Here is a 21267-nt window from a genome sequence, read left to right as displayed (position 1 = left end):
TGTTCCCTTCCATATTTCTTTTTTAAATAAATTCATTTACTTATTTATTTTATTTTTGGCTGCATTGGGTCTTCATTGCTGCATGCAGGCTTTCTCTAGTTGCAGCGAGCGGGGTCTACTCTTCGTTGTGGTGCGCGGGCTTCTCATTGCGGTGGCTTCTCTTGTTGCAGGGCACGGGCTCTAGGCGTGCGGGCTCAGTAGTTGTGGCTTGAGGGCTCTAGAGCACAGGCTCAGTAGTTGTAGCGCACAAGCTTAGTTGCTCCGCGGCATGTGGGATCTTCCCAGACCAGAGCTCAAACCCATGTCCCCTGCATTGGCAGGCGGATTCTTAAGCACTGCGGCACCAGGGAGGCCCATTCCCTTCCATATTTATGTTACCTTTTTTACAGAGTTCTTCTCTATTGGTTATATTTGTCACTGTAAATATTAATAATACTTATATTGTTGGTGGTTTATATGTTCCCCAAGATATGTGCAATTTAACTTTCAATATTAAATAAACTTATGTTTTTGAACAGAAGGAGAAAATGTACATTTAAATGCTGGGATAACAGAAAAAGAATTTATACGACTTTTGAAATGAGAAATAACACCTTTCTCTTTTTCAGGTTGAGCAAGTGAAATTGCTCGACCGATTCAGTACGAGCAACAAGTCGTTAACAGGAACCCTGTATCTCACGGCCACACATCTGCTGTTTATAGACTCTCATCAGAAAGAAACCTGGGTAAGGAAGACCTCTGCTGTGCTGTTTACTGTAATTATATTATTGGACATGGTCTAGCTCATGTTTTATTTTGAATATGCACAAAAAATTGTAATCGTTGGGTATTTGTCTCAACCAAAAAATTTTCAAAGTCACGTGTTCACACCTGCCCTCCTATTTTAATAAGACAGTGATGTCATTGTGGAGTGGCATTCTTTCTCGGTGATGAATTTTAAGCAAAGGCCAGAAATAACACTAGAAGTTAGAAATAACACTAGAAGGGTGAAGAGGTAGGAGCACCGCAGTGCTGTGTAAAGGAGCTTGGTGCATTGGAAGAGCCAAAAGAAGGCTGTTGTCACCAGAACTTAGGGATGTGGCAAGGGACCTGAAATGAGGCTAGGGAAGCGGGAAATAACATGACTAGGTGGCTTTTTTATTGTTTATGTATTTACTTTTCTTTTTTTGAACATCTTTATTGGAGTATAATCGCTTTACAGTGGTGTGTTAGTTTCTGCTGTATAACAAAGTGAATCAGCTATACGTATACATATATCCCCATATCTCCCCCCTCTTGCGTCTCCCTCCCACCCTCCCTATCCCGCCCCTAGGTGGCTTTTTTTATTGCTTTTTATTTTATTTTTATAAATAAAATTTTAGAAAAGCAATTTAAAAAGCCATCTAGTCATGTTATTTCCCACTTCCCTAGCCTCAAGTATTATTGATGTACAGTGTTGTGCTAATCTCTGCTGTACAGCACAGTGACTCAGGTACACACATATACACTCTTTTTCACATTCTTTTCCATCATGGTTTCTCACAGGATACTGAATACAGTTCCCTGTGCCGTGCAGTAGGACCTTGTTGTTTATCCATCCTGTATGTAATAGTCTGCATCTGCTAACCCCAAGCTCCCACTCCTTCCCTCCCCTTCCCCCTCCCCCTTGGCAACCACAGGTCTGTTCTCTGTCTGTGAGTCTGTTTCTGTTTTGTAGATATGTTGATTTGTATCCTATTTTAGATTCTACATATAAGTGATATGTGATATATTTGTCTTTCTCTTTGTGACTTACTTTGCTTAGTATGATAATTTCTAGGTCCGTCCATGTTGCTGCAAATGACATTACTTCATTCTTTTTATGGCTGGGTAATATTCCATTGTATATATGTACCACATCTTCTTTGTCCACTCGTCTGTCAATGGGCATTTAGGTTGCTTCCATGACCTGGCTATTGTAAATAGTGCTGCGGTGAACATTAGGGTGCGTGTTACCTTTTTGAATTAGTGGTTTCATCTTTTCTGGGTATATGCCTAAGAGTGGGATTGCTGGATCATATGATAACTATTTAATTGTTTTTTAATGGTCACTCCTCTGCCTTGTAGAAAATGGCTTAGAGAGGGTCAAGGGTAGGTGTGGAGAGAGCATTCGGGAGGCTCTTTACAGTAATTCAGGTGGGAAACAGTGGGGGCATTGCAACTAGGGCCGTGACAGTGGAGATGGAGAGAAGGAGATGGTGCAGAGGTATTTAGGAGATGCCGTTCTCGGGGTCTGATGGTGTGTGGAACATGTGCAGCGATGGGGAAGTATCAGGGTGTGTTTCCGGCTTGGGCATTTGGTCATTTAAAAGTTTAAGTTTGGGTGTGTAGCGTATAACCTCTGAGACTTTATTTGAAGAGGGCGTTTCTAACATTTACGCACTCTGGGAAGCGAGTAAGGTACTTAGTGCTTGTTTATAACGATGGTCAAACGTTTTCTCATGCTGTAGATACTGCACCACCATATTGCCTTGGTGGAGAAACTAGCTCTCACGACTTCTGGATGCCCTCTTGTGATCCAGTGCAAGAACTTCCGGACTGTGCATTTCATTGTTCCCAGAGAAAGAGACTGCCACGATATTTACAACTCTTTGCTACAGCTGTCAAAACAAGGTACTGTTCTTCAGGACCAAAGCTTACTTGCTCAAATGAGATGGATTATCTAAGATACTTTTAAAATATCTCATTATTGTTATTTTGTACTTTAAGTACTCTTAAGTCAAGGTCTTGTGCGCTCTGTTCCAAAAAGTTTGGCCTAGAAATAATGAGAAACTTCTGCTCTGAATTGTAAGAAGAAGGGGTAATAAGAAGGAAAGAAGGGATAATAAGAAGGAAAGAGTGAAACGTTTATAGTAGTACAGACTTGAAAAACCATAGATTTACGTGGGTGTCTTTAAAGTTGATAAAACCAGTAGCACAGCTTTTTTTTTTTTTTTTAAATGGTATCCCACAACTGAGAGCAATGACTTGGAAATTGATTCCTGAACGAGAAGTTAAGGACGGTCAGGCTCCTCTGGTAGCAGTGGGACTAGTACATTTAATCTGAGGGAGTGGAGCCTGAGGGGGTGAGCAGAGGGAAGAGAGGGTGACCCCTGCTTTAGCAGAGGTGGCAGTGAGGGTGACATGGCCCTAGAGAGGAGTTGCATCACTGCTTACCCCCCTGAGATCTTACGCCCCTACGCCGACGTGCTGGACTCCACAGCTCTCTCTGGAGGCAAAGCGCACCGGTTCCTGAACGTTCCTTTGTGCTGAACACCTGGGTCGCAGTGATCTGGGAGCAGGTCCACACTCACTCTGCTCTCCTAACCCTGGAAGCCTGTGCTGTTGGTCCCACTGTCCCCAGGGCAGCCCTTACCGCGGGGATGGTTCTGTGACTTTGGAGCTTGGCCTTGTTCAGAAGCGGGTGCTCTCTGGAGCTCTGAGCAGCCTTTGACGATTTTGGTCCACGCCGTCCTGTTGGGGTGTATGCAGTCTCAGCTTCTGTGTGCCGCCTCTAGCTTTCCATTAGAGCGCTGGGCTTCCATTTTACATCTCATTTGGGAAAAGTGGTGGGTGGGAAGGGTCTACTTGTATCTTTAAATTTTTACTTTTAAGAAAAGGAAATATTGCAGTAGAGTATTTAATGTATGAGTCTGTACTGTTTACTAGCTTTTGCCGATGGTGTAAATTGAATCTCAGATCAGTATGTGTGCCTTTAGGTGTAATCATCTGCATCAAAGAACTGAGAAAATACTAAGTTCAAGTATGTGCAGGTATTAGCTATCTCTCTGAAGATTTTTTTAAAATGGAGGGATAAAACTGAAAAATTTCTTTCATTTGTAGTGTATTAGGTCCTATAAATTGCATTTTGACATTCATGTGTTTTGTATGCCATAGCAAAATATGAAGATCTCTATGCATTCTCTTATAATCCCAAACAAAATGATTCAGAAAGGCTGCGAGGTTGGCAGCTCGTCGACCTCGCTGAAGAGTATAAGAGAATGGGCGTGCCGAATTCCAACTGGCAGTTGTCCGACGCCAACCGCGACTACAAGGTAAGGGGCTCAGAAAACATTGTCACCTGTTGGAGGAGCTCAGAAAACATACTGGAGGGGAGGGTCAGAGACCGTCATAGCAGTGACTTGTCTATGTACTGCCAAGTACTGTTCTTGCATTTAATAAGTTTTAGTGGTTTTTTTTTTTTTTTTTTTTTTTGCGGTACGTGGGCCTCTCACTGTTGTGGCCTCTCCCGTTGCGGAGCACAGGCTCCGGACGCGCAGGCTCAGCGGCCATGGCTCACGGGCCCAGATGCTCCGCGGCATGTGGGATCTTCCCGGACCGGGGCACGAACCCGTGTCCCCTGCATCGGCAGGCGGACTCCCAACCACTGCGCCACCAGGGAAGCCCTTTAGTGGTTTTTAAAGGTGATTTTTAACCTCTTGGTTTTTGAACTATGAGGAGAATAGTTATATTTTATTTGATTTTTTACAGATTTGTGAAACTTATCCCAGAGAACTTTATGTTCCCCGAATAGCAAGCAAACCAATCATTGTTGGTAGTTCCAAGTTCCGGAGCAAGGGAAGGTTCCCAGTTCTTTCCTACTATCATCAAAATAAGGAGGTAGGAAGCTGTCTTTTGATTTTACAAATGGAGTGTAACCCCTCTTCAGATTGTGTCCAAAAGAACACTCATTTTTACATTTAGAGGTCATTGTTACAGTGTTGCCGATAGAGAAATGCTGGCTTTTCGCTTGATTACATTTTTGAAATTTTAAAACAAAATTATCTGAAACACAGAAACTTTCATACTTGTCATCTTCCTCCCCTCCCTCTCATCCTTTCCTTCCTTCCTCTAGTAGTGACTTGAAAATAACAGGATTTGTGAACAGATAGATTCTCCTTCCTTTCCTGTGCTTCTCTTTTGATCCTGCTTGTTTTGGGGGAAACCAGATAGTTCTGAAAAGCCAACTATTGAGAAAAGGGAGAGAGCCAAGGGTGTTTCAGGCTCCCATTTTAATAGTCAGCTCTTCAGATCAGAAGGATTTTTGCTGTATGAATGGGTGGAGGAGTCTTTTCACTGAGATTCTGTAATCGGACTTGCCCGTCCCAGTACAATTTGCCTTTGTGGTCTCCACAGAAGGCCAGGAGGTACTGCATACTTAATGTCTTATACGCATGGGATCCTCATGTAACTTTATAAGGTAGTCTCTGGGTATTATTCCCTGTACCTTTCAAATGGGGAAGCTGTGGTTCAGAGAGGGCGAATCATTTTCCTGTCCTCACAGCTGGTAACTTGAGGGATGGATGCCAGTTCTGACTCCCAGTCTTTTGTGGCCTGATTTTTTTCCTTGAGAAGGTTTTAGAATTTTCTTTTCCCCCAGTGTCCTGAAATTTCACAATGATTTCAGGCCTTGGCATGTTGTTTTAAATTCTACGTGGAAACTCAGGACTCAGTTGGGAAATTGCCCCTCTATTTCTTTGGTAGCTTCCTCTCTTATGTTAATTTTCTTTGTACTTTTGTGTGTGTATGTGGACAAGTGGGCTTCCTAGCATAAACTTTCTATGCTAGGAAGTTAATACCCTCTAAATTCTCTCCTCTTTATCTCATTCTAGAAGATTCCCTCAACCTTATCTCCAGTCCATCTCCCGGCTCCTTTATTTTTGCTATAGGATTTTTTGTTGTTTTTTGATTTTGTTTTGCTTTCTGTTTTTGTTTTGTTTTTGTTTTTTTGGCTGTGCTGTGAGGCATGCGGGATCTTAGTTCCCTGACTTTTAAATAGATTGCACATTTGATTTTAACTGTGGGTTTTTTTCCTTTAAGCATGTCTTTGAGGTGTGTTTTAGACATCTTTGGATAATCTATTTCCTCTCTTTTTAAAACTAGGCTGCCATTTGTCGATGTAGTCAGCCGCTGTCAGGATTCAGTGCCCGGTGCCTGGAGGACGAACACTTGCTTCAGGCCATCAGCAAAGCCAACCCAGCCAACCGCTACATGTATGTCATGGACACCAGGCCCAGAGTATGTGTCTTAAGTCTAGTACGGTCTCGCTTATCTCTGCTAATTCAGTTAGTGGGAACTGATCACTTCGTCCATATTTAACATATCTGAATCCTAGTTGTAAATTAACCGAGGCTAATGATACTAAGGAGATCAATCTTTTAAAGGATACCAACTTAGGATACCAATTTCCCAATAACCCAGGTGGTGATTTCTTATGTCTTCTGATACATATACAAATTTAGGAAACCTGAATTTTATATTGGGACCTCTAGATGATATGTAAGCCTTATGTTATTGTGAAGAAATACTGAAAAGTATGTGTTGTGAAAATTAGAAATTCTTATTACTTTTTTTGGTGGAATTTTTAATTGGCAAAACGCTGTTAAAATAATGGACTGTAATTTGGAATATTCAGGAAAATAAGGAAAATAGATAGTGAGCTAACTTAGGAAATATTGAACTAGGGAATTATAAATAGTGAACAGTAAATAGTTGTTCTGTTAGGTATCTATAATGTCAGGATAAATTTTTATCATTGGAACAAATGTTAGAATCCCTTTTTCTTTTTGTAAACACAGTTGAACAACCAATTCATGTAAGATACTGAAACTAAAGTAATTAAAATCCTCAATGGTAATAGCTAACATTACTTTTAATTTTTATTATAGCATCGCATGCAGAGCTGGTGGGCTACACAAAAGGACATTGGCAGAATTATAGTGAGAATTTCTTCAAAAATCTGGAATGATGAGAAAATAAGAGAAAGCGATGGGAAAAAGCGAGTGAGCGATATAGAACACAATTTTAGGCAGCTTTGTTGAAAGGAATGGTAGTTGTTTTAGAAGTAATTCTCATCATTATGCAATTTCACAAAAGATAATGGAGAAAACAAGATAAGATTAATTTGCATAAATTAACAAGTATTAAAAATTAGAAATGGATAATTTGATATTCTTTTGTTTTAAAAAAAGACTTTCTTAGAATTCAAGGGTGTTGGTGATACCTCTTGTAAGAAAAATTTTAGTTTACTTCCTTGTATAATCTGGGTGGGTTAATTGCTTAGAACTATTTTTAGGTAATGCTAGATATAAAAAGATGATTGTAACGTAAGACTTTCTGAACATGAGGTCTGAGGGTGATTTGTTTCTCAGGCCCTCATATCTCTTACTTATATAATTGACTCCTACACAGAGAATAGATCTTTCTTTGATTGGTTCGTTTTACTAGTTAAACTCAAGTGGTAATAATGTGGAAGCATTTAAACACCTAACTCTTGCCTTAGCCATCACAGGTGCTGAATGACCAGTGGGTCAGTAGACACAATTTAACTATACTTCTTACGAACCTGGGCCCCAGTCCACTGCATGAAAAGCAACATTTTCTTCCAACTTAGGTTCTGTTTCATCCAAGTTCATAAGACTATTTAGCAAATTATCATGACGTACCATATGAAATCCTAGTCTGAAAGAATTAAACATGCCAAATCTTAACCTCTGATAGCATTTGATCTAATAACCGAAGACTGTGGGCCTATAGGCAGTCTTCTCTCCCTAGCAACTGGGCTGTTTTTGCCCCAGTTCTTGGAGCTGTATCAGTCTAGCTCATCATACACTGTGTCGTATAGGGTGTGGTCTTCCAGTAACCCGGAATATGGAGGACCTGGAACAATCTAGTGCATGTTTCAGATGTGATTTTTCAGGGTCCCTGTGGCTTTCTGAATGATTAAGTGCTCCAGGCTTGTTCTGAAGTCAATCTTCTAAGTTCATTCTGTAAAAACTCCCCAGCTCTGCTCAACACTGAATCATATAGGGTTTGGACAGGAGACATTTCTTTCTTTTTTTTAATTTTAAAATATTACAAACATGTGGAAAACTGACTAAATACATATGTGAATTAGTTTCATGAATTATATGTGGGGAACTTATCTGATTCTTATATAGCAATCATTTTGTTACTTTATAGGATCCTTCTGTACTATGAATAACATATATGACACTTTTCACTTATTAAAAAATGGTAGTATATTCAGTTTTGATGAGTTCCTTTAAACTCTGCTAGCTAAATTGTGGTTTATTTAGTGTTTTCATGATGTTTTGGTAAACTAAAAGATAAAAGCAATTTGTCTCTAAATTTCTAAAATTTAAAATTTTAGCTGAATGCAATGGCCAACAGAGCAGCTGGAAAAGGTTATGAAAATGAAGACAACTATTCTAATATTAGATTTCAGTTTGTTGGAATTGAAAATATTCATGTCATGCGGTCCAGCCTTCAGAAATTATTGGAAGGTACGATTATTGCTTACCTTCTAGGCAGCTTTGTCCCATAGAAATGTAATGCTAGTCACATTATAAAATTTAAAATTATATAATTAAAAATTTTCTAGTAGTCACGTTCAGAAGTGTAAAAACCAGTTGAAATTAATTTTAATAACATACTTAACCTAATATATTAAAACATGCTAACATGTAATCAGTGTAAAAAATTAGTAATGATATATTTTGCTTCTTTTCCTTTAAGTCCTAGAAATTGGCTAGTGTGTCTCTTATACTTACCTCTTACTGTGGACTGCCCACATTTCAAGTGTGTAATAGCTGTATTTCAGTAGCGGCCACTATATTTATTAGACAGTATAATTCTACTGGTTTTACAAAAAATTGCTATTGTTAGATATTCTTGATTAGTGCAGTGAAGATTAATTTATGACAGTGTTCTATTTAAATATTAAGCTATCTTTCCAGTCTTGGTGTGGAACTTAAAAAACTGGAATCTCAGACTTTTTTTTTTTTTTTTTTTTTTGCGGTATGCGGGCCCCTCACTGCTGTGGCCTCTCTCGCTGCGGAGCACAGGCTCTGGACGCGCAGGCTCAGCAGCCATGGCTCTCAGGCCCAGCCACTCCGTGGCATGTGGGATCCTCCCGGACCGGGGCACGAACCCGTGTCCCCTGCATTGGCAGGCGGACTCTCAACCACTGGACCACCAGGGAAGCCCCTCAGACTATTTTTAGTTACACATTTGTGTTGAAAATTTTTTTAAAAAGGGTATTGGAGCAATTTTTTTTTTTTAAGCATGAGGAATGACAGAAAAATGTACCTAAAACTCCATTATTGAGCTTTTAATAGCATGTGTTCATGTATAAAGAGTCTTGCCTGTTTATTTTGTCCTCTTCTTCCCCACCTCGCTCCCCAGGGGTCTCTTGAATAGAAGTGGGCACTCAAGCTCCTTTCTAACTGAAATGTCTTTCCCCTTGCAGTCAATGGTACCAAAGGGCTTTCCGTCAGTGATTTCTACTCGGGCCTGGAGAACGCAGGATGGCTGCGCCACATCAAAGCCGTTATGGACGCTGCAATCTTCTTAGCCAAAGTAACCCTTCTTCACTCATGTTTGATCTGGACTTTCACTGGTTGGGAAGGAATGGATTTATTCTGTTGGGTGCTGGTATCCTTTCCTGCCAGATAACTTCTATTATGTTTTACCTCTTTAATGAGGTTCACTTTAATTTGAACCTTGAAAATATCATGTAGCACTTAATGTAGGAACTTCAAGAGAAATTCCGCAACACATTGCAACGGCATTTTTGTCTGTGCTTTTTGTTTGTTCGCTTTGTGTTTTGTCCGGTTCCTTGGAGATTATGCTGTGACAACATAATCATTGCGATCCTAGCTCTTCTTTGTAATGCAATACCTGCTACTTCGGTTTTTGAGTAAATAGCACTTACTGATTTACCTAAAATGGATTTTGCTAGAATCGAAGTGTGTGGTCTTTCTTTTCAGGCAATAATGGTTGAAAATGCGAGTGTGTTGGTACATTGCTCTGATGGCTGGGACAGGACTTCCCAGGTCTGTTCCCTGGGCTCTCTCTTATTGGATCCCTACTACAGGACAATCAGAGGATTCATGGTAAGGACTTGTTTGGCCAGACCACTGGTCTCAAATAGGAGTGATTTTGTCCCCCTCCAGGTGTCATCTTGATTGTTACAACTAAAGGAAAAGGTGTACCTGGGATCCAGCTGGTGGAGGCCAGCTGCTAATAACCTATAATTCACAGGACGGTCCCTACAACAGAGGATTACCTGGCCCAAAATGTCAGTACTGCTGAGGTTGAGAAACTCTGAGTTAGATTAATTTCCACTTGTGCCATCTCTTTGACAAAAAGTTTTAGATTAAAAGGTTTTTTTTCCCCCCGTGAAATGTTGCAATAGAAATATTCAGTATTTCTCCCTCATTTTTATCTAACAAATGTAAATATTGTAGTAAGACAAGACATAGATAAGAGTACTTATAAACTATATTCTAGAGGAAACTTTCTATTTAGTGCACCTTCACTTGTTAGTTGTAACTACACTCTAGGGAGCATGTTTTAAACCTGAAGGTGCGATTTCTAGTTGAGCAGATTCCCTGCTTTGTGGTGCCGAAGCCCCGGCTCTTGGGTTTTGTGTTTAATGCACGAGCATGGTCAGATTAACTCCTGTTTTCACAATTTATTTTAACTCAGGGCAGGTAAAATAAATGAAGAGCTGGTAGGCAGTTTTTATTAGTTTAGAATTATGAAGCACAGTGCTGTCTTAAAGCAGGGGAAGGTTTAATGCAGCCAGACTCCTTTCAGAACCGTTGTTTTCGTGGTGCCGGCATGTTGCATCTGGGACAGGTCAAATGCAAGGGCTTCTAATAAAGTAAGGTTCTGCTGGCCTTGGGCGTGTGAGATAGGGGTGTTTCCTTGGCCATGTTTGGCTTTCACTGTCTGCCGGGCATCCAGATGAAAGCGTGCAGTAAGTGACCGGCGACCGTGCGGGAGCCTCGCAGGCTAGAGGAACGGTGAGGACTAAGGCGTGGCCCCTGCAGGTGACTGCAGCCGGCGGGTGATGGGTAGGGTGCAGGCTGTGTGAGGGTGAGGCTGGCACAGAAGAACGGGGTGGGCTAGGGCCCGAGGAGGAGAAGTCTGGCAGGCAACTGGACGTCCCCCTGCTGGGGGGTGAGAGCCAGCAACAGGCTTTTTTTTTTTTTTTTTGCGGTACGCGGGCCTCTCACTGCTGTGGCCTCTCCCGTTGCGGAGCACAGGCTCCGGACGCGCAGGCTCAGCGGCCATGGCTCACGGGCCCAGCTGCTCCACGGCATGTGGGATCTTCCCGGACCGGGGCACGAACCCGTGTCCCCTGCATCGGCAGGCGGACTCTCAACCACTGCGCCACCAGGGAAGCCCAGCAACAGGCTTTAAACGCGGGAAACGGGAACATGCTCAGAGCTCATCTTTTTAAAAAGATGGTGTCTGGAATGCAGAGCGGTGGGAATGGAGGCTAGGAGACCCGCATAGAAGCCGATAGGATGACTTAGGAGAGAAAAGAGAGCCAGAACTAAGGCAGTGCCCCGCGGATGGAGGAGTGGGCGACGGGCCCCTCCAGGGAGGGCGAGACAGCGGAGTAAGCGTTTTTCGCGGACTGGGTGTGGGTGGGGGAGAAGACGCCTCTTCTCGGATTGCTTCCAGGCTCTGCGCTCAGTTGCCAGGATGGACTGTGCTGAGAGAAGCGACTGAGTGAGAACGGTGTTGAGTTAAGTTTCAGACGTGGGTGTGTGGCAGAATGGCAAAGGTCCCACGGTAGAAGCCGAGGCTACAGCCCAGACCACGTGCCCGAGGTTGCCGGGTGCGGAAGTGGGGAAGCTGGGATTTGAGCCCGTGCACTGTGACTTCAGAATCTGCATCTTTACCCACACGTGCCATGGCCTTCTGGAGAGATTTAAGACAAAGTCAGAGGAGCTAAAAGTGGCAATTTTGACATTGAAAAGAATGTACTTGGTGATTATATAACGAAATTAGAAAGTATAGTAAATACTAAGAAGATAATGTTGTTTAGATTAGACCGAAAATAATTAGAAACCTATTATTTCAGTAGAGTTGTAACAGAAAAGAGTGCACTCAGGAGGTCACATATCAACATTTGAATTTGAATATAAACTTTTCATTGCTTTCTTTACCATCCTTTTTTTTTTTAAAGTATTACAGAAGTAACGTACAAGTAAGCCAAAAGGTTTAAACGTCCACCCCAGTTTGCCACCCAGTAACCACTGGTAACCTTCTGATTTTCATTTTCCTAACCTTTTTTCTGTGCATATATCCTCATACATACAAAAAATGTAAATGCAATAGTGTTTTGTAACATGCACTTTTCCCTTAAAATGTAATAAATGCAACTGAAGTAAACTTAAGTCACAAGACCTACTGTATTTCTTTTTATGTATCATTTTCACTCCTTGTTAAGCCAGCCTCTCACCCAGGTTCTTGCTGTCTTTTGCCTGTAATTTAAAAAATTTCATTTTGTTTGCCACCATAAGTTAAAAGTGTAAATGCTGTTTTTAAGATAATAGGATTTAATCCATTTTAAACAAAAAAAGAATTGTGGTTACAAAATGGATTTTATTTTTTCTCGTTAAGGTTTTAATAGAAAAAGATTGGATCTCCTTTGGACATAAATATTCGGAGAGGTGAGTCACAGTTATACATTTAGGCACTTGGTAAAGTTAGTAGAACTAATTTAGAGTACCTGAATGTTCCTGTTCTTCATGAACTCCCATGTCTGATGGGAGGTGAGAGTGGTGTTTTTTTGTATGAAGCCCGATTTAATTCTTTTTCTGTCATTTTTTTCAAGTCTGATACTTTTGTTAATTTTCATAGCAGTTTATTACCTTCCGTTTTGTCTGCATTGTAGTAGTTAGAATGTAACAGACCTGTTAAAATTGTGGTTGAAAAACTCATAGATGTAAATTGTTTCAATAAAAACATGACAGTTTTTTTAATGCCAACGTAACAATGTTTTACGATTTTTTTTGGCGGTGGGGTGGATATGTATTTAAATTTAACAATACCCGAACAGTTGACCTCTTTCAGTGGCATTTTCAAAAGCTTGTGCTTTCTGCGGGGTTAGGTGTGGCCATTTGGATGGTGACCCAAAGGAAGTTTCACCGGTGTTTACTCAGTTCTTGGAATGTGTGTGGCATTTGACTGAACAGTTTCCACAAGCCTTCGAATTCAATGAAGCGTTTCTTCTTCAGATCCATGAACATATTCATTCATGCCAATTTGGAAACTTTATTGGAAATTGTCAGAAGGAAAGAGAAGAACTCAAGTAAGACAGTTGATTGAAATGGACTTTCTTCTTTCCTATTTAGCTGAGGTCTAACATAAATCATAGTTGAACTTAAACTATCTTGACAGTATGATACAGAACTGGGTCTTATTGTAAAGATTTTATTGTCTGTTTTTCTGAAGCTGAGTATGCTCTGAGTACCCCTCATGCTCTCGGGTTAATAGTTAAAGTTTGTTTTGAAGTGTAGCATACATACAGAAAAGCATGTACAGTGGAAGTGTGAAGAATTCAGAGGTGAGGCTAGACTGTGAATAGAAGCAAAAGCTAAAACTTAACTCTACGTGGGAAATGACTGCCTGCTTTATAAAAATGAGCGTTAGCGTCTCTGGGAAGATCTTCGTGTTTTTCTCATCCCATTAGGTTAAAGGAGAAGACGTACTCCCTGTGGCCGTTTCTGTTGGACGACCAGGAGAAGTACGTCAATCCTCTCTACAGTTCCACGTCTCAGAAACCGGCAGTTCTGGAGCCAAATACCGTAGCTTTCCATTTCAAGTAAGCTGGCATTATCGAAGTATTTGTACTCAATTTTTCTCCAACACAATTTATTGAAGTATTTTTTTTTTCTTTTTTTGTCATAAAGGTTTTGGAGAAACATGTACCACCAATTTGATCGAACATTGCATCCTAGGCAGTCTGTGTTTAATATAATTATGAATATGAATGAGCAAAATAAGCAGTTACAGAAAGATGTTAAAGACTTAGAATCTGTAAGTATTCTGAAGTATTCGATGTAATATATTTGGGATATTAAATTAGTTTATTTCCTTACTTGGTGCTCTCAGTGTAAAGGTAGTATACGTATCAATAGAAATCTTGTAAGTACCCATGGTTGCTTCAAAATCAGGTCTCCTCTGCTTTGAACAGGTTAGTTTAAATCGCTTTCTCTGAATTTTAAAATATATTGAACTATTTGAAGTATAATATATAGAGAAATAGAGATATAATAAGTATCAGGCTATCACCACCTGGCTTTGTGAGGTTTTAAGATTTACGGTATTTGATTCAGACCTTTCATGTTTCTGTTTGAAGGGAAGACACATTATCGATCTATTTGCAGACCCTGTGAGCCCTACTGAGTCTTCCCCACTACACTTGCTGCGCTGAATCTGGTGTTAGTCATTCCTGTGCCTATTTTTATACTTCCTCTATATATGTTTATATCCACAAACAATTTATAGTATTGTTGCATATGGTTTGAAATATTATTTTTATTATATATGGAAAAAAGAAAGTAGTTATGTATAAGATGTAGAGGGCAACAAATAACCTGAATGCCCAGGTGCCCTTCACTCCGCTTAAGAAACCACGTTTTACAGCTACACAAAGGCTGTCACGCTGTCATGCTTCACTTTGCTCTACATTGTTTTGAAATTTATCCACGTTGATACACGTAGCTTTAATTCATCTGTTTTATCAGTAGCTACTGTATCGTATTCTCTTGTGTGAGTGTATCACAGTCCATCAATTCAGCTCTGCTAGACATTTCAGTTATTTGCAGTTTCGGATTTCCATGACGAGTGAAGTTGAATTTTTCCCTTTCTGCGAATGGCCTATTCAAACCATTTTTCTGTTGGCATATTTGCCTTTTTCTTACTGATTTATAAGAATTCTTTATATACCACACACTAATTCTTATTTAGTTAAATGTATCACCAATGGCTTTGTCCAGTCTTTTCTTATCTTTTCCATTTTCTTTATGGTATGTTTCATATAGTAACTGTGAATTTTAATATAGTCAAATTGCTCAGTCTTTACGTTTTATGCCTTTTTATATATCTTGTTTAAGAAATCCTTCTCCACCCTAAGACGTTTCTTTACCATTATATGTAACAAAAAGGATCAGTAAGTCCATGTTTTAAGAAATCCTGGCCAATTGTTATAACTCAGTGAGACTATCCTGTCTGCCTCTCAGACAAGAGTGTTGCTGGTCACCTCTCAGATAAGGAGGTCATGACTGCCTGAGTGACCTGTAGGAGAGGCAAGCCCAAGATATAGACGGTACAAGAAGGTTGTCTGGAGATCAGTCCAAGGATCTAGAGAGTGTAGAACTCTGCCAAAGAATCCTTTTAAAATCTCTTAAAATCCAAAAAATTCTGTTGTATTCTATAGCCTGTCGTGCTCACCTACCAAACCATTGTAGGAAAACCACATAAGAAAGCTCTTCAGGCCATCACACCTTCAGCTAAATGAGTGTGTGTTTGTTACATTATATAGCTGTGATTTCAGGGTGACTGTCTCACATATATATTTCTCTCATTATAAAATGTTTACTTTTTATAGTTTCTAGGAAATGTATGTGCTTTTCAGATATGAAGGCCTAATGAACTTCTGTCAAATATGTTTTCCATCGCAAAAGTTGTAGACAGTTGGGATTCTCGACCATGTCTCACACTAGATTTTAATTTTTTGAGATTTAATTTTGCATCGTACATAAAGAGAACATTTGCAGAAGCTCGATTTTTGTGTACTTTCATCTAACATATATTGAACCTGTAGCGTGTACAGTTTGTAATTTTTTTCAAATTTGGATTTGTTTCTAGCAAATTAAGCAACATAAAAATAAGCAGACAGATGGAGTTCTCACCAAGGAATTGTTAAATTCAGTTCGTCCTGAATCACCTGCCCTCAAAACCTCCTTGTGTCTCAAGGAGCAGACTCTGCTGCCTGTGAATGATGCTCTCCGAACTATAGAGGGCAGCAACCCCGCAGATAACCGCTACAGCGAGTACGCGGACGAGTTTTCCAAAGCGGAGCCTGCTGTGGTCAGCTCGGAGTATGGCGTGGCCAGAATGACGTGTTAGGCTCAGAGAGAGTTTTCTGGCTGCCTGCAGTGCGAGAAGTGGATTATTGTGAGGATGGTCTGTGTGCGTGACCCAAGGAATTTGCCTAGTGATGACCTTAGAGTTTACCAGTAGGTTGATAGTTGAAGTCAGGATGCTAACTGCTCTTGGGAGAGAAGGCAGTTTAGCTGCATTTCTAGCAAGAAATGAATGACCTTCAGCTCTTTAAGAAGCAGGTGGTACTGGCCAGTTTACTGCAGATGCAGTTTGTACTGTACACTAGTGAACTGACATGTCTATGATTTACATGTTAATTACAGTCAAATAGGAATAGCCTTCCATAAGTATGATTTGACTGCCAGAAAACAAAACTGACAAAGTGGTCCCTTACTTAATAATTGACATGGCATGTACTTTCAATTGTGTAACTATGTAACTATGAATATTTGCAAATTTTGCCTATTAGTGGTGTTTATTGTTGAAATGCCATGAAAAATATTTCTAAGGAAGCCTTAAAGTCTCAGTTTATTCATTACACCACTCTTGAGTTTTAGAGCCTAGAGCAAGGTGGTTGGTTGTGTGTTTCGCTTGGTCGGTCCGGTTGTGTCTGTGAGCAGCTGCCCTGGCCCCCGCAGGAGCTGCACGCTGCAGTGCCCCTGTGGAAACAACACGGTGGTCGAAGGACACTGCCAAGCCCATGTTTGGCTGGTCCCACTTTCGTGGTCAAAATTAACGAAACCGACGGTTTTGTTCTGCTTATAATTTGTTTAGTGCTACATTTGACGACTTATTATTTACGACTTACCCTGTTGATTTCTTGTATATGTGTAAGCACGTTTGACTGTCCTTTATGAATGGATTACTGCATCCTGTTGGTTCTTGTTCTGTGGTTGGCTTTATTCCTTTGATAAGTATGGAAGTTTACGAAGCTAAAGCCCTAAACTGTTCTTAGAGACAATGAATAGTACATATATGTATATTTTTAAACTGTTTTCTCTCTCAGTGAATTGTTCTTCCTAGAAGAAACTTTCAATTTACCCAAGAATTTTGGAGTCAAAAAAAGGGAATACGGATAGTTTAGATTTTGCTTGGTTGCGTGAATTTTTCTCTGTGAAACATTTTTTTCTTCTCTGTTAACATAGAAGAAAAAAGAAAAAAAGGAAAATTAAGGATAGCCTAATACAAAGTTAATGTTTAACAAAAAAACTTAAATGCTAGGAAGAGTTTCATTTTGCCACGTTATTGATAACTTTATTCTCTGTACTAGTACATATTATTAAAGCACCAAAAAAAAAAAATAGAAAAGAAAGAAAGAAAATGACTTGCAGTTGACGGTATCACCCAGCTGGCTTTAAAATGGACAACTTAACATGGGTGGCACAAGATATGATTGAAGGGTACTAGGAAATCTGCATAGGATCCCTTACGCTTCTTTTTATTACAGCTACATCTGTTATATTAATTTTGAACATAAATAACTTTTTCAAATGGAAAAAAAGGCTTTATTGTATGAGCTTATCCTATTTATTTTTCCAATGCTTTTCTGTAATGCATTATGTAATAAGAAAAATACTTCTTTTTAAACAGTGACGGAAATGCACCATGAAGTAGAGTTTGTGACTTAGCCACGTCTATTTCCCTATTGAAGCACTGGGACGAGAAACTGAAGCCTTGTGGCCACACAGGGAAGCTATCGTGCCTTGTTACTTGGCTCCAGTGACTGATTGTGGTTTTAGCATCTTCCACGGCAGACTTCTTACATTCACCTCTTTGGTTTATTATCTTAATCTTCAGTTTGAGGCATATATATATGTGTGTTTATATGCTCACACCTGGGCTGAGAAACCAGCTAACATCCTAAGTGACCTACAGGGTATATGTTGGCAAAAAGTAGTTGTGTATACGTCTTATAAGATTGCATTTGTGTTCAGTGTGTTTGGGATTGTGTAGCATGTACGTTATTACATACATTGTTTAAAGGTAATTAAATGTTCATGTTTTACATTGAATTATTATTATTTTTTTTGAAGAAACAAATGGGATCCAGTTGTGGTGGGGTTTTTTCTCCCTCATGTAAGCAAATGGACCTGCACATGACACCAGTCATCACAGTATAAGGTTTGAGCAGTTAATTTTTCAAAAGGGGATGTTGATAAATAATCATTATTATATACAGAAGTAATTACCAAAATATTAAAAGAAGCATAGTGCGCTAAAAGGTTCAGCAGATATAGTTGATAATGTCCCTGCATTTTCTGTGTGATCCTGTCACTTCCTGCTGTCATATCAGTATTTTATTGTGTCCTTCTCAACTTGTTGATAGAAGGTGGTATCCAACGAATTTGTACGTTTAAGATGCAGTGTCTCTCCAGAGACAGGCCTGGATGTGATCAGACACAGGAAGTTGCCTGGCAGAGAGGAGTGTGACTTTATTTGGGGGTGTTTTGAACAAGTTGCTTAGGCTAGAAGTAGCTTGGGGAATCATGGCTAAATAAAGATGGCTGGAAGACCTCTTTTTTTTAAAAAAAATTATTTGGTGGGGTAGCAGGGCAGGGGGTAGTGTCAGGTTAACATCTTTTAAGCTCATTATTTTTGGGGCAGTTTTAGGTTCACAGCAAAATTGGAGGGGAGGTGCAGAGATTTCCTTATATACCCCTGCCCCACACACGCATAGCTTCCCCCATTATTAACATCACCCACCAGATGGTACATTTGTTAAAATCAATGGACCTATACTGACACATCATAATCACCCAAAGTCCATAGTTTACCTTAGGGTTCACTCTTGGTGTTGTATATTCTGTGCGTTTGGACAAATGTATAATGACCTTTACGTATCGTACAGAGTATTTTCACTGCCTTAAAAATCCTCTATGCTCCACCATCCTTCCCCTTCCCCAACCCCGTGGCAACCACCGATCTTTTTACTATCTCCATAGTTTTACCATTTCCAGAATGTCATACAGCAGGAATCATACAGTAAGTAACCTCTCAGATTGGTTACAGATTCTCTCACTTAGTCATATACATTTAAGGTTCTTCCATGTTCTTTCGTGGCTTGGTAGCTCATTTCGTTTTAGCTCTGAATAATATTCCATTGTCCGGGTGGACCACAGTTTATTTATCCATTCACCTATCGTAGGACATTTGGGTTGCTCCCAGGTTTTAGCAGTTATGAATAAAGCTGCTATATAAACATCTGCGTCTGTGTTCAGATTTTTGTGTGGCTGAATACCAAGGAGCATGATTGCTGGCGTGTATGGTAAGAGTGTGTTCAATTTTGTAAGAAACCGCCAGTCAGTCTTCCAGAGTGGCTTTACTGGTTGCATTCCCACCAGCAGTGAATGAGAATTCCTGCTGCTTCACGTTCTTACCAGTATTTGGTGTCGTCAGTGATCCGGATTCTGGCCATGCTTACGGATGTGTAACCAGTGTTTTCTGACTTTTTTTCCTTGTGCAGAAGGTCAGCTTCAGAATACTGGACAATGTCCAGTTGGCATTCCGAGTTGGAAGAAATGCCTGCAGTCACCTGCAGTTGCAGACTGTGAATGACATCGGTCCATTTCCATTACCCAGGTTTGAGATATTCTGTTGGCTGCTCTGTAGTTGTCCATTTGGCATTAGCATACCTCGATTAATTAAATAAAATGTAGAACCTCTTTTTAAAAATGTCACTCTACCTATATGGGGAAATAATCTAAAATAGAGTGGATGTATGTGTACGTATAGCTGATTCACTTTGCTGTACAGCAAAAGCTAACACAACATTGTGAATCAACTAGACTCCGATAAAATTTTTTTTTTAAAGTCACTATAAGCTTTAGGAACCTGTACTAGAAAAAAGCCTGTAATTTAGAATGGTTGACTGTCCCTAAAAGAGTATACTATAGTGCTTGCCATCTTATTAAAAAAAAACCAAACACGAATTTCTGCCATTTTTATAAACAGTATTAATGCTACTCTAGTTATCACTGAGCAAGTAAAATATCCTTTGCACAGCAACTTTTATAAAATAGTGGGATGTGTAACTGAAAGCAGCCTTCAGGAGCTATAAGACTTAGTAGACTCCTAAGGCCCTAGCTTTGAGTTTCTGATTCAGCAAGTGTTGGTTGGGACTCTGGGGTTAAAAAAGCATTTACATAGCGATAAAGCATTTGCATTTTAAAATATCTTGGAGATTCTGATGCAAAATGGCAGGAGAATCACACTCCAAGGCGCACCGCCTGCAACCACCTGCGCTGATCAGTAGGAGTCTCTCATTCTCAAAGGAGAAGCTGAATTTGTCTTGTACAAAGAGCAGTAGATCGGGGAGCATCTTACTTCTGAAACGGTGCTTCACGGGTGGGAGTGAGAAATAGACCTTCGTCCTGAGCCACTGAGAGTTTGGGCTCTTATGTTACTGTGGGTAACCTGGTCCATCCTGAATGATGAAACCACTGGCACACCTAAGAGGAGAACAAATCTGATTTCATCTAAAGACCAGTCCCTCACCGTCCTCAGGTGGCCTGTTACTTGTGCTTGCACTCGTGTCTGGTTACGGGCCATTGTGTCTGGCCAGAGCTCTCTCCTCTCTTTATCTCCAACAGTCGCCTCCCCTCTGCCCCTTGGCATTGACTCCTTGAGCCAGACCAGCTGTGAAGTACCACCCCGCCCTCTGTGCTTGTCTAGCTGTTTCCTCGTGGTGTAGTTTAACTCGTTCCTCTATCTGCTATACCTCCTGTAAAGTAGGCACGAGATGAGATTCAGATTAACATTTCAGGAAAGATGCTGTGTACTTCACATTGAATCCCTCAGGAGGGTATCATGTCAGGCTTGCTCACTTTTAGGATGCTGAATTTGGTCGCTTGGTTGATCTCACCGATATAAAGGTACATTTTTTCCCTTTGGACTTAGCAGGTGCTCTGCAGGGTAATGTTTTGGCATCAAAATGAATATCCTATTCCCTGACAACCTATCCACTGATATTTGCCTAAATCAGTTATTTCATTGGGTGTTTCAAAATTGTGATTTTTTTAATTTGCTTTTTTACCCAAATAGTTCAAAATGTGTATGTATTTGTGTGTGAATGTGTGTGTGTGTGTGTGTGTGTGTGTGTGGTGGAGATACTGATGGGTAAGGCATTGATGGGTAAGGCATCGATTTTTTTTTCTTTTTCCATATATTTAAGGTCATTTTTACTTTCTCTGTGTATTGCCTGTCCATGTCTTCTCATTTTTTTCCCCAGCAGGTGGTAGTGGTTTTTTTCTTTATTTAAGATCTTTTTTTATATTTTAGGGAGACTAACCCTTTCCCTATGATATAATGTGCAGATGTATTTTATCACCAGAATTTCAATTCATTCATTTATACTCAACA

General features: G+C 40.1%; 1 protein-coding gene across 5 annotated transcripts in view; it reads left to right on the top strand.

The window, feature by feature from the left end:
* Positions 1 to 20634, top strand: part of MTMR6 (myotubularin related protein 6) — a 30698-nt gene extending 10064 nt beyond the window's left edge. Inside the window, exons 2-16 of one of the 5 annotated variants that reach the window (XM_079903438.1) lie at positions 609 to 725; positions 2469 to 2631; positions 3895 to 4052; positions 4489 to 4617; positions 5881 to 6015; positions 6666 to 6779; positions 8150 to 8282; positions 9248 to 9357; positions 9768 to 9893; positions 12421 to 12470; positions 12911 to 13111; positions 13493 to 13624; positions 13713 to 13839; positions 15673 to 15857; positions 17500 to 20634. In XM_079903438.1, the coding sequence (XP_079759564.1) occupies positions 609 to 725; positions 2469 to 2631; positions 3895 to 4052; positions 4489 to 4617; positions 5881 to 6015; positions 6666 to 6779; positions 8150 to 8282; positions 9248 to 9357; positions 9768 to 9893; positions 12421 to 12470; positions 12911 to 13111; positions 13493 to 13624; positions 13713 to 13839; positions 15673 to 15857; positions 17500 to 17518 (1899 nt within the window). In that variant the 3' untranslated portion in view covers positions 17519 to 20634. Of the gene's footprint in view, positions 1 to 608; positions 726 to 2468; positions 2632 to 3894; positions 4053 to 4488; positions 4618 to 5880; positions 6016 to 6665; positions 6780 to 8149; positions 8283 to 9247; positions 9358 to 9767; positions 9894 to 12420; positions 12471 to 12910; positions 13112 to 13492; positions 13625 to 13712; positions 13840 to 15672 lie in introns of all 5 variants that reach the window. The other 4 variants (XM_079903437.1, XM_079903439.1, XM_079903436.1 and 1 more) reach the window with 4 other exon arrangements.
* Positions 20635 to 21267: the final 633 nt, after the last annotated feature.

Source organism: Stenella coeruleoalba, assembly GCF_951394435.1.
Source record: "Stenella coeruleoalba genome assembly, chromosome: 18".
In the NCBI taxonomy this organism is placed as follows: Eukaryota; Metazoa; Chordata; class Mammalia; order Artiodactyla; family Delphinidae; genus Stenella; species Stenella coeruleoalba.
Note: the sequence above shows the minus strand (reverse complement) of the source record. Positions and strands in the feature narration are given on the sequence as shown.